The 18787-nt window shown below is 36.5% G+C and overlaps 4 protein-coding genes and 1 long non-coding RNA gene across 5 annotated transcripts; 4 read left to right on the top strand and 1 right to left on the bottom strand.

Moving 5' to 3' along the window:
- The first annotated feature begins 1196 nt into the window (after positions 1–1196).
- Positions 1197–7020, top strand: LOC126591998 (amidase 1-like). Its single transcript, XM_050257749.1, has 9 exons — positions 1197–1497; positions 1999–2151; positions 4748–4872; positions 4947–5072; positions 5411–5593; positions 5830–5977; positions 6098–6266; positions 6519–6653; positions 6790–7020. Exons 1-9 carry the CDS (start codon positions 1388–1390, stop codon positions 6925–6927), a joined length of 1287 nt encoding a protein of 428 aa, XP_050113706.1. The 5' UTR covers positions 1197–1387; the 3' UTR covers positions 6928–7020.
- Positions 2161–4133, bottom strand: LOC126592002 (uncharacterized). Its single transcript, XR_007612563.1, has 3 exons — positions 3820–4133; positions 3390–3729; positions 2161–2616 (listed from the first exon to the last, which is right to left on the bottom strand). It is a non-coding gene; the product is annotated as an uncharacterized LOC126592002 (long non-coding RNA).
- A 1309-nt stretch (positions 7021–8329) lies between the features above and the next one.
- LOC126592339 (uncharacterized) lies at positions 8330–9597 on the top strand. The gene is made up of 5 exons (XM_050258035.1): positions 8330–8334; positions 8572–8632; positions 8685–8819; positions 9059–9120; positions 9303–9597. The coding sequence occupies exons 1-5, from the start codon at positions 8330–8332 to the stop codon at positions 9595–9597; spliced, it is 558 nt and encodes a 185-aa protein (XP_050113992.1).
- Positions 9598–11254: 1657 nt separating this feature from the next.
- Positions 11255–14831, top strand: LOC126592000 (amidase 1-like). Its single transcript, XM_050257751.1, has 9 exons — positions 11255–11563; positions 12065–12217; positions 12409–12533; positions 12608–12733; positions 13072–13254; positions 13491–13638; positions 13759–13927; positions 14150–14284; positions 14421–14831. Exons 1-9 carry the CDS (start codon positions 11454–11456, stop codon positions 14556–14558), a joined length of 1287 nt encoding a protein of 428 aa, XP_050113708.1. The 5' UTR covers positions 11255–11453; the 3' UTR covers positions 14559–14831.
- Positions 14832–15990: 1159 nt separating this feature from the next.
- Positions 15991–17262, top strand: LOC126592338 (uncharacterized). Its single transcript, XM_050258034.1, has 5 exons — positions 15991–16099; positions 16191–16259; positions 16372–16484; positions 16724–16785; positions 16968–17262. Exons 1-5 carry the CDS (start codon positions 15991–15993, stop codon positions 17260–17262), a joined length of 648 nt encoding a protein of 215 aa, XP_050113991.1.
- The last annotated feature ends 1525 nt before the right edge of the window (positions 17263–18787 follow it).

The raw sequence follows: 18787 nt of genomic DNA, 5'->3' as shown, positions 1-18787 counted from the left end.
TTGACGAAACTTTAACGGAATAATTAAATTAACATGCAGTATTGAAAGTCAAAGACCAAATTTATTGATTTTTGAAACTCAGAGACCAAAATGAGGAGTTGGATCAATGTTAAGGACCATTTGCGATAAAAATCCTTATTTTGTGTAATCCACATGTCACAATTTCATTGAATTTGTGGGTCCCGCATATAAACTAACAGAATAGTTGACAAAATCTTAACGGAATAACCAAATTGATGTTCGATAGTGAAGGTCAGGGACGACATTGATTCATTTTGAAAGTGAGGGACTAAAATGATGAGTTTGATCAATCTCATGGACCATTTGTGATAAAACCCTAATACATTGTGTACTTGCGTTGGATCCATAAGCTAAGAAATTCACAATATTCTCATAGAATATGTTTGTTATTGGAATCAATGTCGTTGGGTCCCGCATATAAACTAACAGAATAGTTGACGAAATCTTAACGGAATAACCAAATTGATGTTCGGTAGTGAAGGTCAGGGACGACATTGATTCATTTTGAAAGTGAGGGACTAAAATAATGAGTTTGATCAATCTCATGGACCATTTGTGATAAAAACCCTAATACATTTTGTACTTGCGTTGGATCCATAAGCTAAGAAATTCACAATATTCTCATAGAATATGTTTGTTATTGGGAAATGTTATTGACATTCCAAAAATCTCATTTTACACTCCTCAGAAGTGTACTTTTCTTTCCAAATATAGAAAGTTTGGAGTATAGAATGAGATTTTTGGAGAGCCAATAACAATTCTTTTTTTTTTTTTAGAATTTTAGTCAAAATAGTTCCTGACTTTGGCAGAAAGGGTGTGTTATCCACACATTCATTTTTACTTCTCACACACCCTTGTTAATTTATGTCCGTTGATCTTCTTCAATTCATCAAATCCGACGGCCGAAAACTAAAAAAGTGTGAGAGAAGTAAAAAGGGGTGTGTGGATATCACACCCCTTGGCAGAACTCCTCACTTTGATCATCATAATGAAAATCGATAGAAGTGGTCCTTGAATTGTCCTTCTTTCTAAGGATATTTTGTCTAATCAACCCTTCCACTCAACGAGGATATTGACAAATTTTTTAGAGCAAAATAATTTACAGTGGACAAATTTAAAGACCATTTCTATCAATTCTCAAAGTCTAAGGACCATGGTAAGGACTTACTACCTCCAGAATTTCCACTTTGCCCTCACTGACTGAAGTGACCACCTATCAACAACAGATTTTTTTAAGGAATAATCTGTCCTTGCATTTGAATAGGATCATCGTATGATTGATGAGTGGAGAGCTATTCACTTCTGTCGTCAAATGTGGAGCTGCTGCCGAGGCTGAGATTATCTGAGACAGCAGTGGCAGAGAGAGATGGCGATAGACTCAGATCATGGAGCTTTCGTGGAGAAATTCCTTCTCCGACCGCCGTCTTCATCACATGACCTTCCTCTGAGCGGCCTCACCTTTGCTGTTAAAGACATGTGAGAGCTACTCTCTTAAATTTTCCTCAATTATATCATTCTTCTATTTGGTGGATGCTTTAAATTTTGTAGTGTTATACTTAAAATTCATATGCTTTTGTGCTTATTTGCTGATTTCGGATTTGGGTTCAATCAGTTGTCTCCAAGAACCCAATTTTGTGTGTTGTTTCTGTGATTGGGCGTTTCTTCATTTGAGAATGACTAAAAACACTTACAGAAAAAAAAGTTCAAATGTTTTTTTTCTGAAGCACTTGAATTTTTAATGAAACTTTGTGGTGGATTTACTTCTACTAAAGTAAAAATACTTCCAGCAAAAGCACTTATGATGAGAAGTGCTTTTTCAGAGAAGCGTTTTAATATATCTTCATGCTTTGTGTGGTTTTATGCGTGCTTGTGGAACCATGATGGTGAACTTCAGGGTGTTGAATTGTGCAATTTTTTTCATGTGTGTGTAAAAGCCAAAACATTTTTGTGTTCACTGAAATTTGAACTTGGAGGCAGATTTGATGTGGCTGGACGTGTGACTGGGTTTGGGAATCCTGATTGGGCGAGGACTCACCCGGCTGCTGAATCAACAGCTCCGGCTGTTTCAGCAATATTGAGTGGAGGTGCCACAAGTATTGGTATAACTGTCATGGATGAAATGGCATACTGGTTAGTACAAAGAGGCCTTGTCTTACTTCACATGCTTAAACTTGCATTACTGTTTTGTTCCCAAAAATTTTGACAAATGATTGATCGCTACAAGTCTCTTTTCGTGGTAAAAGTATTTATATAATGATTTTGGACATTCGAAAATCACTCGACAGAAAACGTGACATGCCCCGACCCTGATATTCCCTGAATACCAGGATAGACACGTGATGGCCGACACCCGAGGGTGACGAAAGCCATTAATTGATACAAAAGCTAGGAATAAGAAATAAATACGGGTTATGAATTTAAAAACAATGAATTAACAATTTAGGAACGTGTTCAGAGCATACAGCTAAACCTAGTCACTAACAAGAATTAAGATAAGATTGAATGAACAAAGGAGTGGGTCCTACCCCGAGAGGACTTGAAGATGCCGCTGTGGAAGTACCTTAATGCCGGGATTCTATGCCTCGTTTCTAAGACCTGAATGGGGGCGCAAAACAAGGGTGAGTGGACCAAGTTTATATACATACGTAGTACGAAAACAGTTATGAACATACTAACCCCCACAGTTTAATTATGAAAACTACTAGAATAATAAGTGATAAGCTTTTCAGAAAACTCTAGCATGCCATAAAAACAATTCATATATCCATCTGCAAATCAATCTCAGAAAATCATATCAAAAATCATATCAGAAATCGTATCAGGAAGCATAACACAAGTTGTGCTGCTAGTGAGTGCACTGAATAACAATACTCCCGGCCCAATGCCTGCACCTCAGTCTCTGTGCCCGTAGCCAGAGATATCTCCCTCCCGGCCCAATGCCTGTCTCCGTGTCCCTCAGCCTTTCGCTAGGGATTATTTCTCCCGGCCTCAATGCCAACACCAGATCCTCGCCCCAGGCGGCATAGTGTTCACTAGGTACGCACAAAACATAATTCATCTCTAAAATACAACTTCGTAGCATAAATTCATCGATCCTCTATACTACGAAGAGGTGTTCGAAAGTCATTTGAAACACATTCTTAGCATCCTATCATCATCGATCAGATAGTCTACCAGAATGAGGGTTCTATAGAAAATACGATATAATGGAAATAATTCAAAACATATATATATATATATAATCACGTATAATCAAATCATCATGCTTCCTGTAAAGTATTCCTCAAATCAATAATTCTACAAGGCATGCTATTAAATTATGCATTTCTATCAATAAAACATGCAATTTTCGAAGGTGGTCCACTCACAGATACTCCGAAGCAGCAGAATTGTGCGGAAAATGATTAAGGAAGTCTCCACTAGCAATTTCACCTAAGCACGAAAATGTACAATTTAATAAACTACCCAAAAGATAGAATTTTAGGAAATGGAAATGGGTTTTGGGTTTGGATAGGTTAGGATCAAGAGGTGGTTTGGGCTTGAGCCCAACCCATACTCACCCACACACACACACATGCAAAGCATGCACTGCACACACACACACTTGCATATATATATATACATATATAAACACACACACACACACAGCATGCATTAGCATGCGCTGCACCCACACATGCATATATATATATATATATATATATATATCTATATATAAACACATACACACGCAGCATGCATAAGCATGCGCTGCACACACACATGCATATATATATATATATATATATAAACACACACACATACATATACTTACACACCAGCACACACACACACTCCCACGCATGCACACATACATTCACACCAACACACACACACTTGCATATATATATATATATACACATATATAAACACACACACATGCACAGTCTGCATATGCATGCACTGCACACACACATGCACACGGTACACACACACACACACACCTGCACCGCACAACACACACACCCATAATCACATACACACACGCACAGTATACACGGCATGCACAGCATGCTCACACACACACACAGTTCGCGCACACACACACACGGACACACATACACACCTGCACACACACACCTACGAACTCGCCAGAGTTCGTCGTCGGAACTAGATTATTAGCATAGGGAAAAACTGAGATCGAAACCCTTGAGTTTTGTCATAAAACCAACATGCATAATTCAGAAATTTGAAGGAACACAATCCTCACCTGGGTTCGAGTTTTAGAGCTTTGAAGCTCTCGGCTTCAATGGCAGAAAAACCCACGGTGCTCAGATGGCGCATGCAAGGGTACCATTGAGTTCGTTAGGTCTCAAGGATTCCAAATATATGGTTTTTGGGGTTTGATTTGTGAAGGAAATGAGGTGAAAGTTAGAGAGAAGCTCTCGGAGCTTAGAGAGAGAGAGAGAGAGAGAGAGGGAAGAAACTGAAAAAAATAAACAAGAAAGAAAGGTTCTGTGAAGGGGAGTCTTTCGGGAATAGAGGGAAGAAGGGAGAGATATGAGAGCTGCCACATGGCAGTCTAAGAGAGACAACATTTCTAGATCAAAGGTTAGGATTAAAAGAGAATAAGGGACTAAAGTGATAGAAAACAAATATGTTCTAGGGGAAAAATAGAAATAGTATGAAAATATTGGGGGTGGGGTTTAACAAAACGCCCTTGAATTTTGCATTGTGTTGTTGGCAGTATGAATGGAGAGAACAAGCATTATGGCACACCCAGAAATCCGTGCGCTCCAGATAGGGTGCCTGGAGGCTCTTCTAGCGGTTCTGCTGTTGCCGTAGCTGTAGGCCTCGCAGATTTTTCCTTAGGTAAGTTATTCCTAGTGTGCTTTTGTTGTTTTCTTGCTTCTTTATGTTGAAGCACAAGACCCTCACTTTTTCAGGAACTGACACTGGAGGAAGTGTAAGAATTCCTGCATCGCATTGTGGAATTTTTGGGTTTCGGCCATCTCATGGTGTCATTTCTACTTCTGGAGTTACTCCTCTGGCACAAAGTTTCGATACAGTGGGTGAGAAATCAATGACATTTTATATTGCAGACTGGCTTAGGAAATAGATTTCTGGTCGTGACAAAAAAAGGGTCATGTTTTCGGTTTTTTTCCCTTGATTTTATGTAACAGGAAATATCTCTCTTTATTTCTAGAAAGTAGCTAACTTCCTCCGCTTCAATGATTCAGATGCCATCCGTGCATTCTGCATCTTTGTTGATTATTACTCGTGACACTTCTGTGTTTAAGTTTTTCTGCAATTGGAACTATAGTACTTCGAAAGCTTTACCTATGTGAATGATCTATCTAGCACTCTAAGCAATCGGAAACCATCCTTTTGACACTAACTTCTGATATAGGATGGTTTGCAAGGAATCCTGCGATTTTGAATAGAGTTGGAAGAGTGTTACTCCAATTGCCTGATACGGGTCCTGTCGTACCCACTCAGTTAATCATCGCAGAAGACTGTTTCCAGATTTCAAGTGTTCCAAGCAGTCGAGTGAAACAAGTACTTGTTGACTCAGTTGAGAAGTTATTTGGGGGTAAGTGATTTGACCGTATTCATCTGTTTCATCTCTAGCTGTAAGTATTTTGATTGACATGAATCGAGTCCAATTTATAATTCCCCCACGTTTTAAGACACAAATTGGCCATTATGTTCAATAGACAGATTAGTAACTGAAAATTAATCAATTAATTAAATTGGGTCTCCTGCTGAGATAGTGACAAGCTCACAACATGGAAAGAAGAAGCTCACTCGTTATATCTGCAAATGCAGGTCAAGTTATAAAACATGCTAACCTTGGGGACGTTGTCAAGGACAAAGTTCCAAGCTTGAACTCTTTCTTGGATAAAGGAAATCCAAGTGAAGAGTACATTATACCGTCTTTGGCAGCCCTATCAACCGCCTTTCATCTTCTCGCAAGGTGCTGATTTGGTGGACTTGAATATGAGTGTGATAATTTCTGCATCTTCACCTTGATTAACAAAATTTAAATTTGTCGTACATAATGAATTCCAAATTTATTATTTGGTTGATAGAATAGGTATGAATTCAAGAGCAACCATGGTGAATGGGTTAGTACAGTCAGACCTGACTTAGGTCCCGGGATAGGAGAACGTATATGGGCAGCCGTTCGGTCAACAGATGAAAATGTCGATGTTTGTCACTCCGTGATGACTGAATTGCGTGCTGCTCTTACTGAACTTCTCGGGGTACTCTCTCTCTCTCTCTCTCTCTCTCTCTCTCTCTCTCTCTCTCACACACACACATCTTTGCACACGCCAAAGTTCATTTTAGGAATCCGTCACTTCATATCAAACGAGTTCGTTTTGTTAGAGTAGAGAGACTGACAAACTGTTATTTGTTAGCATCTTCCTTCCTTTTGCTCTTAAAACGAAACTTTTAGCAGAAGAAATACTGTCCCTGATGAATACGTAACACAATCTCTTTGAATTATTCATCAGGATTTCGGTGTCCTCGCAATGCCTACAGTTCCAGGGTATCCACCAAAGCTGCAAACAGATCCTAGTATACTGGACGCTTTTCGTGCCAGGGCTTTCAGCTTCCAATCCATTGCCGTAGTTTCCGGATTCTGCCAGGTTTTTAAGCCCTCTATCTATCTCTACCTCTCCCTCCCCCTTTCCATGTTTGTATACGACATGTTACAATCTTTTTCTTCGTCATTGACTGCAAGTATCTTGCGAAAGTTTGTAACTTATTTCTACGTATTTGCAGGTGAGTATACCACTAGGGATGTGCGATAACCTACCTGTTTCAGTTTCCTTGCTGGCAAAGCATGGCTCGGATGGATTCCTGCTCAATCTTGTGGAGACTCTTTACGACACTCTCAAAGAACACGCCGGGAAGTTGTGAATGTTGACTACAAGATTTTGAGTTGCAGATTCTGATAATCTTTTCCTAATATATGTGCTTGTAAGTTCTGCTAGTTTGGTGTTGTTATGTCTTTTTTTTTTTTTTTTAAATTGTTTCTGCAGTGTTTTGAGAATAAACAGTTGTAAAATAAAGTTGTTGAGCGTTTGATAAACTTTTATTGTAAAAGTGCTTGTAAAAAAATAAAACAGAGTGTTTTGTAAACTTTTATATATAAAATTTATGTGAATTTGTTAAATACTAAAAATGATATGACATTTAATGTGATATAATAATTGTCAAAGAGAATATTGCACGGGCAACGATTGTTATTTTGTAAAATATGCAGTTGCCATTTGAAAATTTCATTAAATTCTCACAGTTCACTATGCTTAGAAATTTTTAGAAACATAGTAGACCTTGTTTCTGCTTTTCTTTGCTTTTATGTTGTCATTGACAACAATTTTTTAAATAAGCACTTTTTTTTTTGGTTTCCAGATTTTTTCATAAGCTGTTTTTTTATAAAAGAACCACAATCCCAAATCAGTCATAAGGTTTAAAATAGATAGGAATTTTCCTCGTTTTATCCTTGTGTATGGTCCATGAGCAAGCTATCAAGCTTATATATTAGCTTCCATTGTAGAGGAAATTGTAGCAATAATTTCTCAACTTTAACCTAATTGGAGCAACTATCCATTAACTAAAAATTCATTAACATTTGTCTCTAAACTCATCAAAACGTGCAGATATGGTTTTTTTTTTTTGTCAACTACGTTAGAACTTCTGCCAAAATAAGTCACATGCTATGCACATGAGGCCAAATTAAGGGGCAAATAAGAAAAATTGTATCAATAGTCTCTCAATTTTAATCCAAATGGAGAAATTGTCCCTCAATTTTAATCCAATTGAAACCTTGTTGGTTTTCAATTTTTTTATTGAAGTTCCTGAAATTAATACAATAATAAAGTTCTATGTAGGTTATTATAATTTCAAATTAAAATTTGATATTTTGATATTTGTAGTTACTTATATTATTGAGATTTTAGATAAAATTCATGATTTGTGGGATTGAAAATATAAAAAAATAAATTATACTTATATAAAAAAGTATAATTTATCTTAATGACATGATTTGTCATTAAAATAAACTATATTTAAATAAAACCCATGATTTGTCATTACTTATATTAATGATATTTTACATACAAAAAATTGGTATGGTACATTTTTGACACATTTCGACTTGGAATGTCCACACAGACACCCAAATTGTGATGTACTAGCCGACACTCAGAAGGTGACGAAGTTATAAAATGTAGTGATGTGAAAATTGTGAATAAATTAAAACCTAAAAGTAACTAATTTAGACTGCGCATATGAGCAGGATTAAACCCATTTCACACAAATGATGTCAGAGCATAAATAAATTACAATAAAAGAAGAGTAATGACATTTATACTGAAAGGAGAAGTCTCCTACATAACAGCTTTTACCAACAATCCTCGTCGTCACAAAACCTCTGCCACTAAAATTCCTGGAGGGGCGAAAAACAAAGGTGGATGGGCCTAAAAAATAAAGTTTTGTAAATCGTTTTCGAAAATATGTAACCCCTCGCTGTAAATCGTTTTTTGTTAATGGTATCTGCAGCTTTTTCTTATCAAAGGAGCACAAGCATAGATTGCAGTGTTATTACACTGAACCAGGTTTTGTTCTTCTTGTCATTTTATTGGTTGTGTTGTTTCTCATTTTATATCCCTGAGAAACGCCGTCACTGTTTACATGGTTTCTTAAGTGACATATTTGATGTACCACGGTATCAGAAGTCCCGCAAGTATCTTCAGCCAAACCGCTGGCTCCAAAGTTGGTGGAGAAGGGAAATCCAAGCTCTGGTGCAGGTCTTGACTTCTTCTGCATAAATTTTCTTTCGTGGTGACACGAGGACATTTCAACATCCTACAGAGTTTCATTTTTGTTTCTTTGGCTTGGCAATGAACTGGATCACCTAGTCCAGTTAGCTAAATCATAAAGTTGTGCGTGTGGTCTTTCTTTATCTATGACGACCACAGCAGAACATGCATGTTATAGTTATTCGGGTGACTCTTTATAGCTAACTTGCTTCTGTTGCTGCTTGTAGGAGGAAGATGTTGACATCGTCATGCACCACATACATGGCGTGATTAATTCATCCCTGACGAGGTGATATGTGTTACTCCCTAGATCTTCAATTGAAAAATCGAATAACGTTCCAAAGTTTAGTTCCCGTCTTTAGAGTTCTTTTGGACAAGATATGAGAAAGAACATCATTGAAGTGCTTGAAAACGTGCAAAATTTCAATGAACTCTTTGTTTGAACTTTTACCTGAACCATGCATTTTCAAGGGATGAACAAAAAGGTCGAACGACGGCACCTGAAGAAAAACAAAGAGAATTTCAAGAATCAACCTGTGATGCAGCAGGGCCTTTCCTGGCAGCAAGAACCAATCGGTTTGTAAACGAGGTGGAACTATTTCTTGTTTCGGGTTTGAAAATTGAAGCATACGATGCTGTGTGCATGCAACGCTTAGGTTGGAGTGCTCCGGGAGTAACTACAGAGGCAGCAGAGGTGGAACTCGCCGAGCATAGACCTGTGATCCCTTATTTGTACATATTTTTTTATTCCGACCGCAGCGAATGAAAGTTCGCCTGCATATGTATGGAACTGCCACTTGAAATTTTGTTTCCATTGATAATACAATGGAGTTTTTATCACAAATGGTCCATAAGATTGATCAAACTCATCATTTTGGTCGCTTACTTTCAAAATCAATTAATGTCGTCCATTACATTCACTACCCTACATCAATTTGGTCATTCGGTTAAGATTCCTTCACCTATTCTGTTAGTTTGTAAGTGGGACTTACTTTCAAAATCAATTAATGTCGTCCATGATATTCACTACCCCACATCAATTTGGTCATTCCATTAAGATTCCGTCAACGTGAAATAGTGACATGTGGATTACACAAAATTAAAGTTTTTATCGCAAATGGTCACTGACATTGGTCCAAACCCTCATTTTGGTCCCTAAGTTTCAAAAATTTATGAATTTGATCCCTGACTTTCACTATCGCACATCAATTTAGTCATTTTGTTTAAATTTCATCAATATGGCTCCACGTGGATTAACTATAAGAATTTTTTTTTTTTTTAAGATTGAACCAACATACGAGTATTCTACATTGATATTTTTCTCGCATCCCACAACCCCAATTGAAAAAAATTCAATCTAAATTTGATAAAATCGAATCCAAATTCAATTTAAAGTTGATAGGATTATAACCAACTGGAGATAATGAAGAGTAAGTTTAGGAGGCCAAGAACTTTAATAGTGTCATGGTGCCTTTATTTTCTTTTTTAGCATACCTGATGAAGATGACGATAACTCTTTTCTTTCTTTTAGTTTTGGTTTTCAGTCTCTTATTTTACTTTTAATTTTAAATCTTAAAAAAAAAAAGTTTCTTATAGTTAATTCACGTGACGTCATATGATTGAATTAGTGGGACAAAGAATATTGACGAAACTTTAACGGAATGATTAAATTAACATGCGGTATTGAAAGTCAATGACCAAATTTATTAATTTTTGAAACTCAGAGACCAAAATGAGAAGTTAGATCAATGTTAAGGATTATTTGCGATAAAAATCCTTATTTTGTGTAATCTACATGTCACAATTTCATTGAAATTGTGGGCCCCGCATATAAACTAACAGAATAGTTAACAAAATCTTAACGGAATGACCAAATTGATATTTGGTAGTGAAGGTTAGAGACAACATTGATTGATTTTGAAAGTGAGGGATCAAAATAATGAGTTTGATCAATCTCAGGGATCCTTTGTGATAAAAACCCTAATATATTGTGTACTTGCGTTGGATCCATAAGCTAAGAAATTCACAATATTTTCATAGAATATGTTTTATTTTTTGGGAAGTGTTATTAACACTCCAAGAATCTTATTCTACACTCCTCAGAAGTGTAGTTTTCTTTCCAAATATAGAAAGTTGGAGTATAGAATGAGATTTTTGGAGAGCCAATAACAATTCCCCTTTTTTTTAGGGTTTTAGTCAAAATAGTTCCTGACTTTGGCAAAACCCCTCACTTTGATCATGATAATGAAAACCGATAGAAGCGGTCCTTGAATTGTCATTCTTTTTAAGGATATTTTGTCTAATCAACCCATCCACTCAATGATGATATTGACAAATTTTTTAGAGCAAAATAATTTACGGTGGAGAAATTTAAAGACCATTTGTATCAATTCTCAGAGTCTAAGGACCATAGTGAGGACTTACTACCTCCAGAATTTCCACTTTGCCCTCACTGACTGAAGTGACCACCTATCAACAACAGATTTTTTTAAGGAATAATCTGTCCTTGCATTTGAATAGGATCATCGTATGATTGATGAGTGGAGAGCTATTCACTTCTGTCGTCAAATGTGGAGCAGCTGCTGAGGCTGAGATTATCTGAGACAGCAGTGGCAGAGAGAGATGGCGATAGACTCAGATCATGGAGCTTTCGTGGAGAAATTCCTTCTCCGACCGCCGTCTTCATCACATGACCTTCCTCTGAGTGGCCTCACCTTTGCTGTTAAAGACATGTGAGAGCTACTCTCTTAAATTTTCCTCAATTATATCACTCTTCTATTTGGTGGATGCTTTAAATTTTGTAGTGTTATACTTAAAATTCATATGCTTTTGTGCTTATTTGCTGATTTCGGATTTGGGTTCAATCAGTTGTCTCCAAGAACCCAATTTTGTGTGTTGTTTCTGTGATTGGGCGTTTCTTCATTTGAGAATGACTAAAAACACTTACAGAAAAAAAAGTTCAAATGTTTTTTTTCTGAAGCACTTGAATTTTTAATGAAACTTTGTGGTGGATTTACTTCTACTAAAGTAAAAATACTTCCAGCAAAAGCACTTATGATGAGAAGTGCTTTTTCAGAGAAGCGTTTTAATAAATCTTCATGCTTTGTGTGGTTTTATGTGTGCTTGTGGAACCATGATGGTGAACTTCAGGGTGTTGAATTGTGCAATTTTTTTCATGTGTGTGTAAAAGCCAAAACATTTTTGTGTTCACTGAAATTTGAACTTGGAGGCAGATTTGATGTGGCTGGACGTGTGACTGGGTTTGGGAATCCTGATTGGGCGAGGACTCACCCGGCTGCTGAATCAACAGCTACGGCTGTTTCAGCAATATTGAGTGGAGGTGCCACAAGTATTGGTATAACTGTCATGGATGAAATGGCATACTGGTTAGTACAAAGAGGCCTTGTCTTACTTCACATGCTTAAACTTGCATTACTGTTTTGTTCCCAAAAATTTTGACAAATGATTGATCGCTACAAGTCTCTTTTCGTGGTAAAAGTATTTATATAATGATTTTGGACATTCGAAAATCACTCGACAGAAAACGCCCTTGAATTTTGCACTGTGTTGTTGGCAGTATGAATGGAGAGAACAAGCATTATGGCACACCCAGAAATCCGTGCGCTCCAGATAGGGTGCCTGGAGGCTCTTCTAGCGGTTCTGCTGTTGCCGTAGCTGTAGGCCTCGCAGATTTTTCCTTAGGTAAGTTATTCCTAGTGTGCTTTTGTTGTTTTCTTGCTTCTTTATGTTGAAGCACAAGACCCTCACTTTTTCAGGAACTGACACTGGAGGAAGTGTAAGAATTCCTGCGTCGCATTGTGGAATTTTTGGGTTTCGGCCATCTCATGGTGTCATTTCTACTTCTGGAGTTACTCCTCTGGCACAAAGTTTCGATACAGTGGGTGAGAAATCAATGACATTTTATATTGCAGACTGGCTTAGGAAATAGATTTCTGGTCGTGACAAAAAAAAGGTCATGTTTTCGGTTTTTTCCCCTTGATTTTATGTAACAGGAAATATCTCTCTTTATTTCTAGAAAGTAGCTAACTTCCTCCGCTTCAATGAATCATATGCCATCCGTGCATTCTGCATCTTTGTTGATTATTACTCGTGACACTTCTGTGTTTAAGTTTTTCTGCAATTGGAACTATAGTACTTCGAAAGCTTTACCTATGTGAATGATCTATCTAGCACTCTAAGCAATCGGAAACCATCCTTTTGACACTAACTTCTGATATAGGATGGTTTGCAAGGAATCCTGCGATTTTGAATAGAGTTGGACGAGTGTTACTCCAATTGCCTGATACGGGTCCTGTCGTACCCACTCAGTTAATCATCGCAGAAGACTGTTTCCAGATTTCAAGTGTTCCAAGCAGTCGAGTGAAACAAGTACTTGTTGACTCAGTTGAGAAGTTATTTGGGGGTAAGTGATTTGACCGTATTCATCTGTTTCATCTCTAGCTGTAAGTATTTTGATTGACATGAATCGAGTCCAATTTATAATTCCCCCGCATTTTAAGACACAAATTGGCCATTATGTTCAATAGACAGATTATTAACTGAAAATTAATCAATTAATTAAATTGGGTCTCCTGCTGAGATAGTGACAAGCTCACAACATGGAAAGAAGAAGCTCACTCGTTATATCTGCAAATGCAGGTCAAGTTATAAAACATGCTAACCTCGGGGATGTTGTCAAGGACAAAGTTCCAAGCTTGAACTCTTTCTTGGATAAAGGAAATCCAAGTGAAGAGTACATTATACCGTCTTTGGCAGCCCTATCAACCGCCTTTCATCTTCTCGCAAGGTGCTGATTTGGTGGACTTGAATATGAGTGTGATAATTTCTGCATCTTCACCTTGATTAACAAAATTTAAATTTGTCGTTCATAATGAATTCCAAATTTATTATTTGGTTGATAGAATAGGTATGAATTCAAGAGCAACCATGGTGAATGGGTTAGTACAGTCAGACCTGACTTAGGTCCCGGGATAGGAGAACGTATATGGGCAGCCGTTCGGTCAACAGATGAAAATGTCGATGTTTGTCACTCCGTGATGACTGAATTGCGTGCTGCTCTTACTGAACTTCTCGGGGTACTCTCTCTCTCTCTCTCTCTCACATCTTTGCACACGCTAAAGTTCATTTTAGGAATCCGTCACTTCATATCAAACGAGTTCGTTTTGTTAGAGTAGAGAGACTGACAAACTGTTATTTGTTAGCATCTTCCTTCCTTTTGCTCTTAAAACGAAACTTTTAGCAGAAGAAATACTGTCTCTGATGAATACGTAACACAATCTCTTTGAATTACTCATCAGGATTTCGGTGTCCTCGCAATGCCTACAGTTCCAGGGGATCCACCAAAGCTGCAAACAGATCCTAGTATACTGGACGCTTTTCGTGCCCGGGCCTTCAGCTTCCAATCCATTGCCGTAGTTTCCGGATTCTGCCAGGTTTTTAAGCCCTCTATCTATCTCTACCTCTCCCTCCCCCTTTCCATGTTTGTATACGACATGTTACAATCTTTTTCTTCGTCATTGACTGCAAGTATCTTGCGAAAGTTAGTAACTTATTTCTACGTATTTGCAGGTGAGTATACCACTAGGGATGTGCGATAACCTACCTGTTTCAGTTTCCTTGCTGGCAAAGCATGGCTCGGATGGATTCCTGCTCAATCTTGTGGAGACTCTTTACGGCACTCTCAAAGAACACGCCGGGAAGTTGTGAATGTTGACTACAAGATTTTGAGTTGCAGATTCTGATAATCTTTTCCTAATACATGTGCTTGTAAGTTCTGCTAGTTTGGTGTTGTTATGTTTTGTTTTTTTTTTTTTTTTAATTGTTTCTGCAGTATTTTGAGAATAAACAGTTGTAAAATAAAGTTGTTGAGCGTTTGATAAACTTTTATTGTAAAAGTGCTTGTAAAAAAATAAAACAGTATCTGAGTGTTTTGTAAACTTTTATATATAAAATTGATGTGAATTTGTTAAATACTAAAAATGATATGACATTTAATGTGATATAATAATTGCCAAAGAGAATATTGAAATATGCAGTTGCCATTTGAAAATTTCATTAAATTCTCACTGTTCACCATGCTTAGAAATTTTTAGAAACGTAGTAGACCCTGCTTCTGCTTTTCTTTGCTTTTCTGTTGTCATTGACAACAATTTTTTAAATAAGCACTTTTTTTTTTGGTACCAAATACATTTGATGTTCCAGATTTTTTCATAAGCTGTTTTTTATAAAAGAACCACAATCCCAAATCAGTCATAAGGTTTAAAATAGATAGGAATTTTCCTCGTTTTATCCTTGTGTATGGTCCATGAGCGAGCTATCAAGCTTATATATTAGCTTTAATTGTAGAGGAAATTGTAGCAATAATTTCTCAACTTTAACTTAATAGGAGCAACGATCCATCAACTAAAAATTCATTAACATTGGTCTCTAAACTCATCAAAACGTGCAGATATGATTTTTTTTTTTTGTCAACTACATTAGAACTTCTGCCAAAATAAGTCACATGCTATGCACATGAGGCCAAATTAAGGGGCAAATATGAAAAATCAAATAAGAAAAATTGTATCAATGGTCCCTCAATTTTAATCCAATTGAAACCTTGTTGGTTTTCAGTTTTTTATTGAAGTTCCTGAAATTAATACAATAATAAATTTCTATGTAGGTTATTATAATTTCAAATTAAAATTTGATATTTTGATATTTTTAGTTACTTGTATTAATGAGATTTTAGATAAAATTCATGATTTGTGGGGTTGAAAATATAAAAAAATAAATTATACTTATATAAAAAAGTATAATTTATCTTAATGACATGATTTGTCATTAAAATAAACTATATTTAAATAAAACCCATGATTTGTCATTACTTATATTAATGATATTTTACATACAAAAAATTGGTAGCCTTTATATGGTACATTTTTGACACATTCCGACTCGGAATGTCCACGCAGACACCCAAATCGTGATGTACTAGCCGACACTCAGAGGTGACGAAGCCATAAAATGTAGTGAAGTGAAAATTGTGAATAAATTAAAACCTAAAAGTAACTAATTTAGACTGCGCATATGAGCGGGATTGAACCCATTTCACACAAATGATGTCAGAGCATAAATAAATTACAATAAAAGAAGAGTAATGACATTTATACTGAAAGGAGAAGTCTCCTACATAACAGCTTTTACCAACAATCCTCGTCGTCACAAAACCTCTGCCACTAAAATTCCTGGAGGGGAGAAAAACAAGGGTGGATAGGCCTGAAAAATAAAGTTTTGTAAATCGTTTTCGAAAATATGTAACCCTCTCTGTAAATCGTTTTTTGTTAATGGTATCTGCAGCTTTTTCTTATCAAAGGAGCACAAGCATAGATTGCAAGCATAGATTGCAGTGTTATTACACTGAACCAGGTTTTGTGCTTCTTGTCATTTTATTGGTTGTGTTGTTTCTCATTTTATATCCCTGAGAAACGACGTCACTGTTTACATGCCTTCCAGTTGGTTAACTTTGTTTCTTAATTAGTTTTCTTAAGTGACATATTTGACATACCACGGTATCGGAAGTCCAGCAAGTATCTTCAGCCAAACCGCTGGCTCCAAAGTTGGTGGAGAAGGGAAATCCAAGCTCTGATGCAGGTCTTGGCTTCTTCTGCATAAATTTTCTTTCGTGGTGACACGGGGACATTTCAACATCTTACAGAGTTTCATTTTTGTTTCTTTGGCTTGGCAATGAACTGGATCACCTAGTCCAATTAGCTAAATCATAAAATTGTGCGTGTGGTCTTTCTTTATCTATGACGACCAAAGCAGAACATGCATGTTATAGTTATTCGGGTGACTCTTTATAGCTAACTTGCTTCTGTTGCTGCTTGTAGGAGGAAGATGTTGACATCGTCATGCACCACATACATGGCGTGATTAATTCATCCCTGACGAGGTGATATGTGTTACTCCCTAGATCTTCAATTGAAAAATCGAATAACATTCTAAAGTTTAGTTCCCGTCTTTAGAGTTCTTTTGGACAAGATATGAGAAAGAACAACATTGAAGTGCTTGAAAACGTGCAAAATTTCAATGAACTCTTTGTCTGAACTTTTACCTGAACCATGCATTTTCAAGGGATGAACAAAAAGGTCGAACGACGGCACCTGAAGAAAAACAAAGAGAATTTCAAGAATCAACCTGTGATGCAGCAGGGCCTTTCCTGGCAGCAAGAACCAATCGGTTTGTAAACGAGGTGGAACTATTTCTTGCTTCGGGTTTGAAAATTGAAGCATACGATGCTGTGTGCATGCAACGCTTAGGTTGGAGTGCTCCGGGAGTAACTACAAAGCCAGCAGAGGTGGAACTCGCCGAGCACAGACCTGTGATCCCTTATTTGTACATATTTTTTTATTACGACCGCAGCGAATGAAAGTTCGCCTGCATATGTATGGAACTGCCACTTGAAATTTTGTTTCCATTGATAATACAATGGAGTTTTTATCACAAATGGTCCATAAGATTGATCAAATTCATCATTTTGGTCGCTTACTTTCAAAATCAATTAATGTCGTCCATGACATTCACTACCCTACATCAATTTGGTCATTCCGTTAAGATTCCTTCAACTATTCTGTTAGTTTGTAAGTGAGACTTACTTTCAAAATCAATTAATGTCGTCCATGATATTCACCACCCCACATCAATTTGGTCATTCCGTTAAAATTCCGTCAACTATTATGTTAGTTTGTAAGTGGAACCCACAAATCTAGTGAAATAGTGACATGTGGATTACACAAAATTAAAGTTTTTATCGCAAATGGTCACTGACATTGGTCCAACCCCTCATTTTGGTCCCTAAGTTTCAAAAATTTATGAATTTGATCCCTGACTTTCACTATCGCACATCAATTTAGTCATTTCATTAAAATTTCATCAATATGGCTCCACGTGGATTAACTATAAGAATTTTTTTTTTTTTTTAAGATTGAACCAACATACGAGTATTCTGCGTTGATATTTTTCTCACATCCCACAACCCCAATTGAAAAAAATTCAATCTAAATTTGATAAAATCGAATCCAAATTCAATTTAAAGTTGATAGGATTATAACCAACTGGAGATAATGAAGAGTAAGTTTAGGAGGCCAAGAACTTTAATAGTGTCATGGTGCCTTTATTTTCTTTTTTAGCATACCTGATGAAGATGACGATGACTTTTTTCTTTCTTTTAGTATTGGTTTTTAGTCTCTTATTTTACTTTTAGTTTTAAATCTTAAAAAAAAAATTTCTTATAGTTAATTCACGTGACGTCATATGATTGAATTAGTGGGAAAAAGAATATTGACGAAACTTTAACGGAATGATTAAATTAACATGCGGTATTGAAAGTCAATGACCAAATTTATTAATTTTTGAAACTCAGATGCCAAAATGAGGAGTTAGATCAATGTTAGGGACCATTTGCGATAAAAATCCTTATTTTGTGTAATCTACATGTCACAATTTCATTGAAATTGTGGGCCCCGCATATAAACTAACAGAATAGTTAACAAAATCTTAACGGAATGACCCAATTGATATTTGGTAGTGAAGGTTAGAGACGACATTGATTGATTTTGAAAGTGAGGGATCAAAATAATGAGTTTGATCAATCTCAGGGATCCTTTGTGATAAAAACCCTAATACATTGTGTACTTGCGTTGGATCCATAAGCTAAGAAATTCACAATATTTTCATAGAATATGTTTTATTTTTTGGGAAGTGTTATTAACACTCCAAGAATCTTATTCTACACTCATCAGAAGTGTAGTTTTCTTTCCAAATATAGAAAGTTGGAGTATAGAATGAGATTTTTGGAGAGCCAATAACAATTCCCTTTTTTTTTTAGGGTTTTAGTCAAAATAGTTCATGACTTTGGCAAAACCCCTCACTTTGATCATGATAATGAAAACCGA

The sequence above is a fragment of the Malus sylvestris genome, chromosome 12, assembly GCF_916048215.2.
Source record: "Malus sylvestris chromosome 12, drMalSylv7.2, whole genome shotgun sequence".
In the NCBI taxonomy this organism is placed as follows: Eukaryota; Viridiplantae; Streptophyta; class Magnoliopsida; order Rosales; family Rosaceae; genus Malus; species Malus sylvestris.
The sequence above is the reverse complement of the archived record's forward strand: the minus strand, read 5'-3'. Positions and strand labels throughout refer to the sequence as shown.

Excerpts from the sequence above, each read along its gene's own strand:
- LOC126591998 (XM_050257749.1), top strand. The coding sequence starts at position 1,388 with ATGGCGATAGACTCAGATCATGGAGCTTTCGTGGAGAAATTCCTTCTC. Across the intron at positions 2,152-4,747 it reads ATGGATGAAATGGCATACTG|TATGAATGGAGAGAACAAGC; the intron begins GTTAGTACAAAG and ends TGTTGTTGGCAG. Across the intron at positions 4,873-4,946 it reads CCTCGCAGATTTTTCCTTAG|GAACTGACACTGGAGGAAGT; the intron begins GTAAGTTATTCC and ends TCACTTTTTCAG.
- LOC126592339 (XM_050258035.1), top strand. Across the intron at positions 8,633-8,684 it reads ATTACACTGAACCAGGTTTT|AAACGCCGTCACTGTTTACA; the intron begins GTTCTTCTTGTC and ends TATATCCCTGAG. Across the intron at positions 8,820-9,058 it reads AAATCCAAGCTCTGGTGCAG|GAGGAAGATGTTGACATCGT; the intron begins GTCTTGACTTCT and ends TGCTGCTTGTAG.
- LOC126592000 (XM_050257751.1), top strand. The coding sequence starts at position 11,454 with ATGGCGATAGACTCAGATCATGGAGCTTTCGTGGAGAAATTCCTTCTC. Across the intron at positions 12,218-12,408 it reads ATGGATGAAATGGCATACTG|TATGAATGGAGAGAACAAGC; the intron begins GTTAGTACAAAG and ends TGTTGTTGGCAG. Across the intron at positions 12,534-12,607 it reads CCTCGCAGATTTTTCCTTAG|GAACTGACACTGGAGGAAGT; the intron begins GTAAGTTATTCC and ends TCACTTTTTCAG.
- LOC126592338 (XM_050258034.1), top strand. The coding sequence starts at position 15,991 with ATGACATTTATACTGAAAGGAGAAGTCTCCTACATAACAGCTTTTACC. Across the intron at positions 16,100-16,190 it reads TGGAGGGGAGAAAAACAAGG|CTTTTTCTTATCAAAGGAGC; the intron begins GTGGATAGGCCT and ends TGGTATCTGCAG. Across the intron at positions 16,786-16,967 it reads ATTAATTCATCCCTGACGAG|GGATGAACAAAAAGGTCGAA; the intron begins GTGATATGTGTT and ends TGCATTTTCAAG.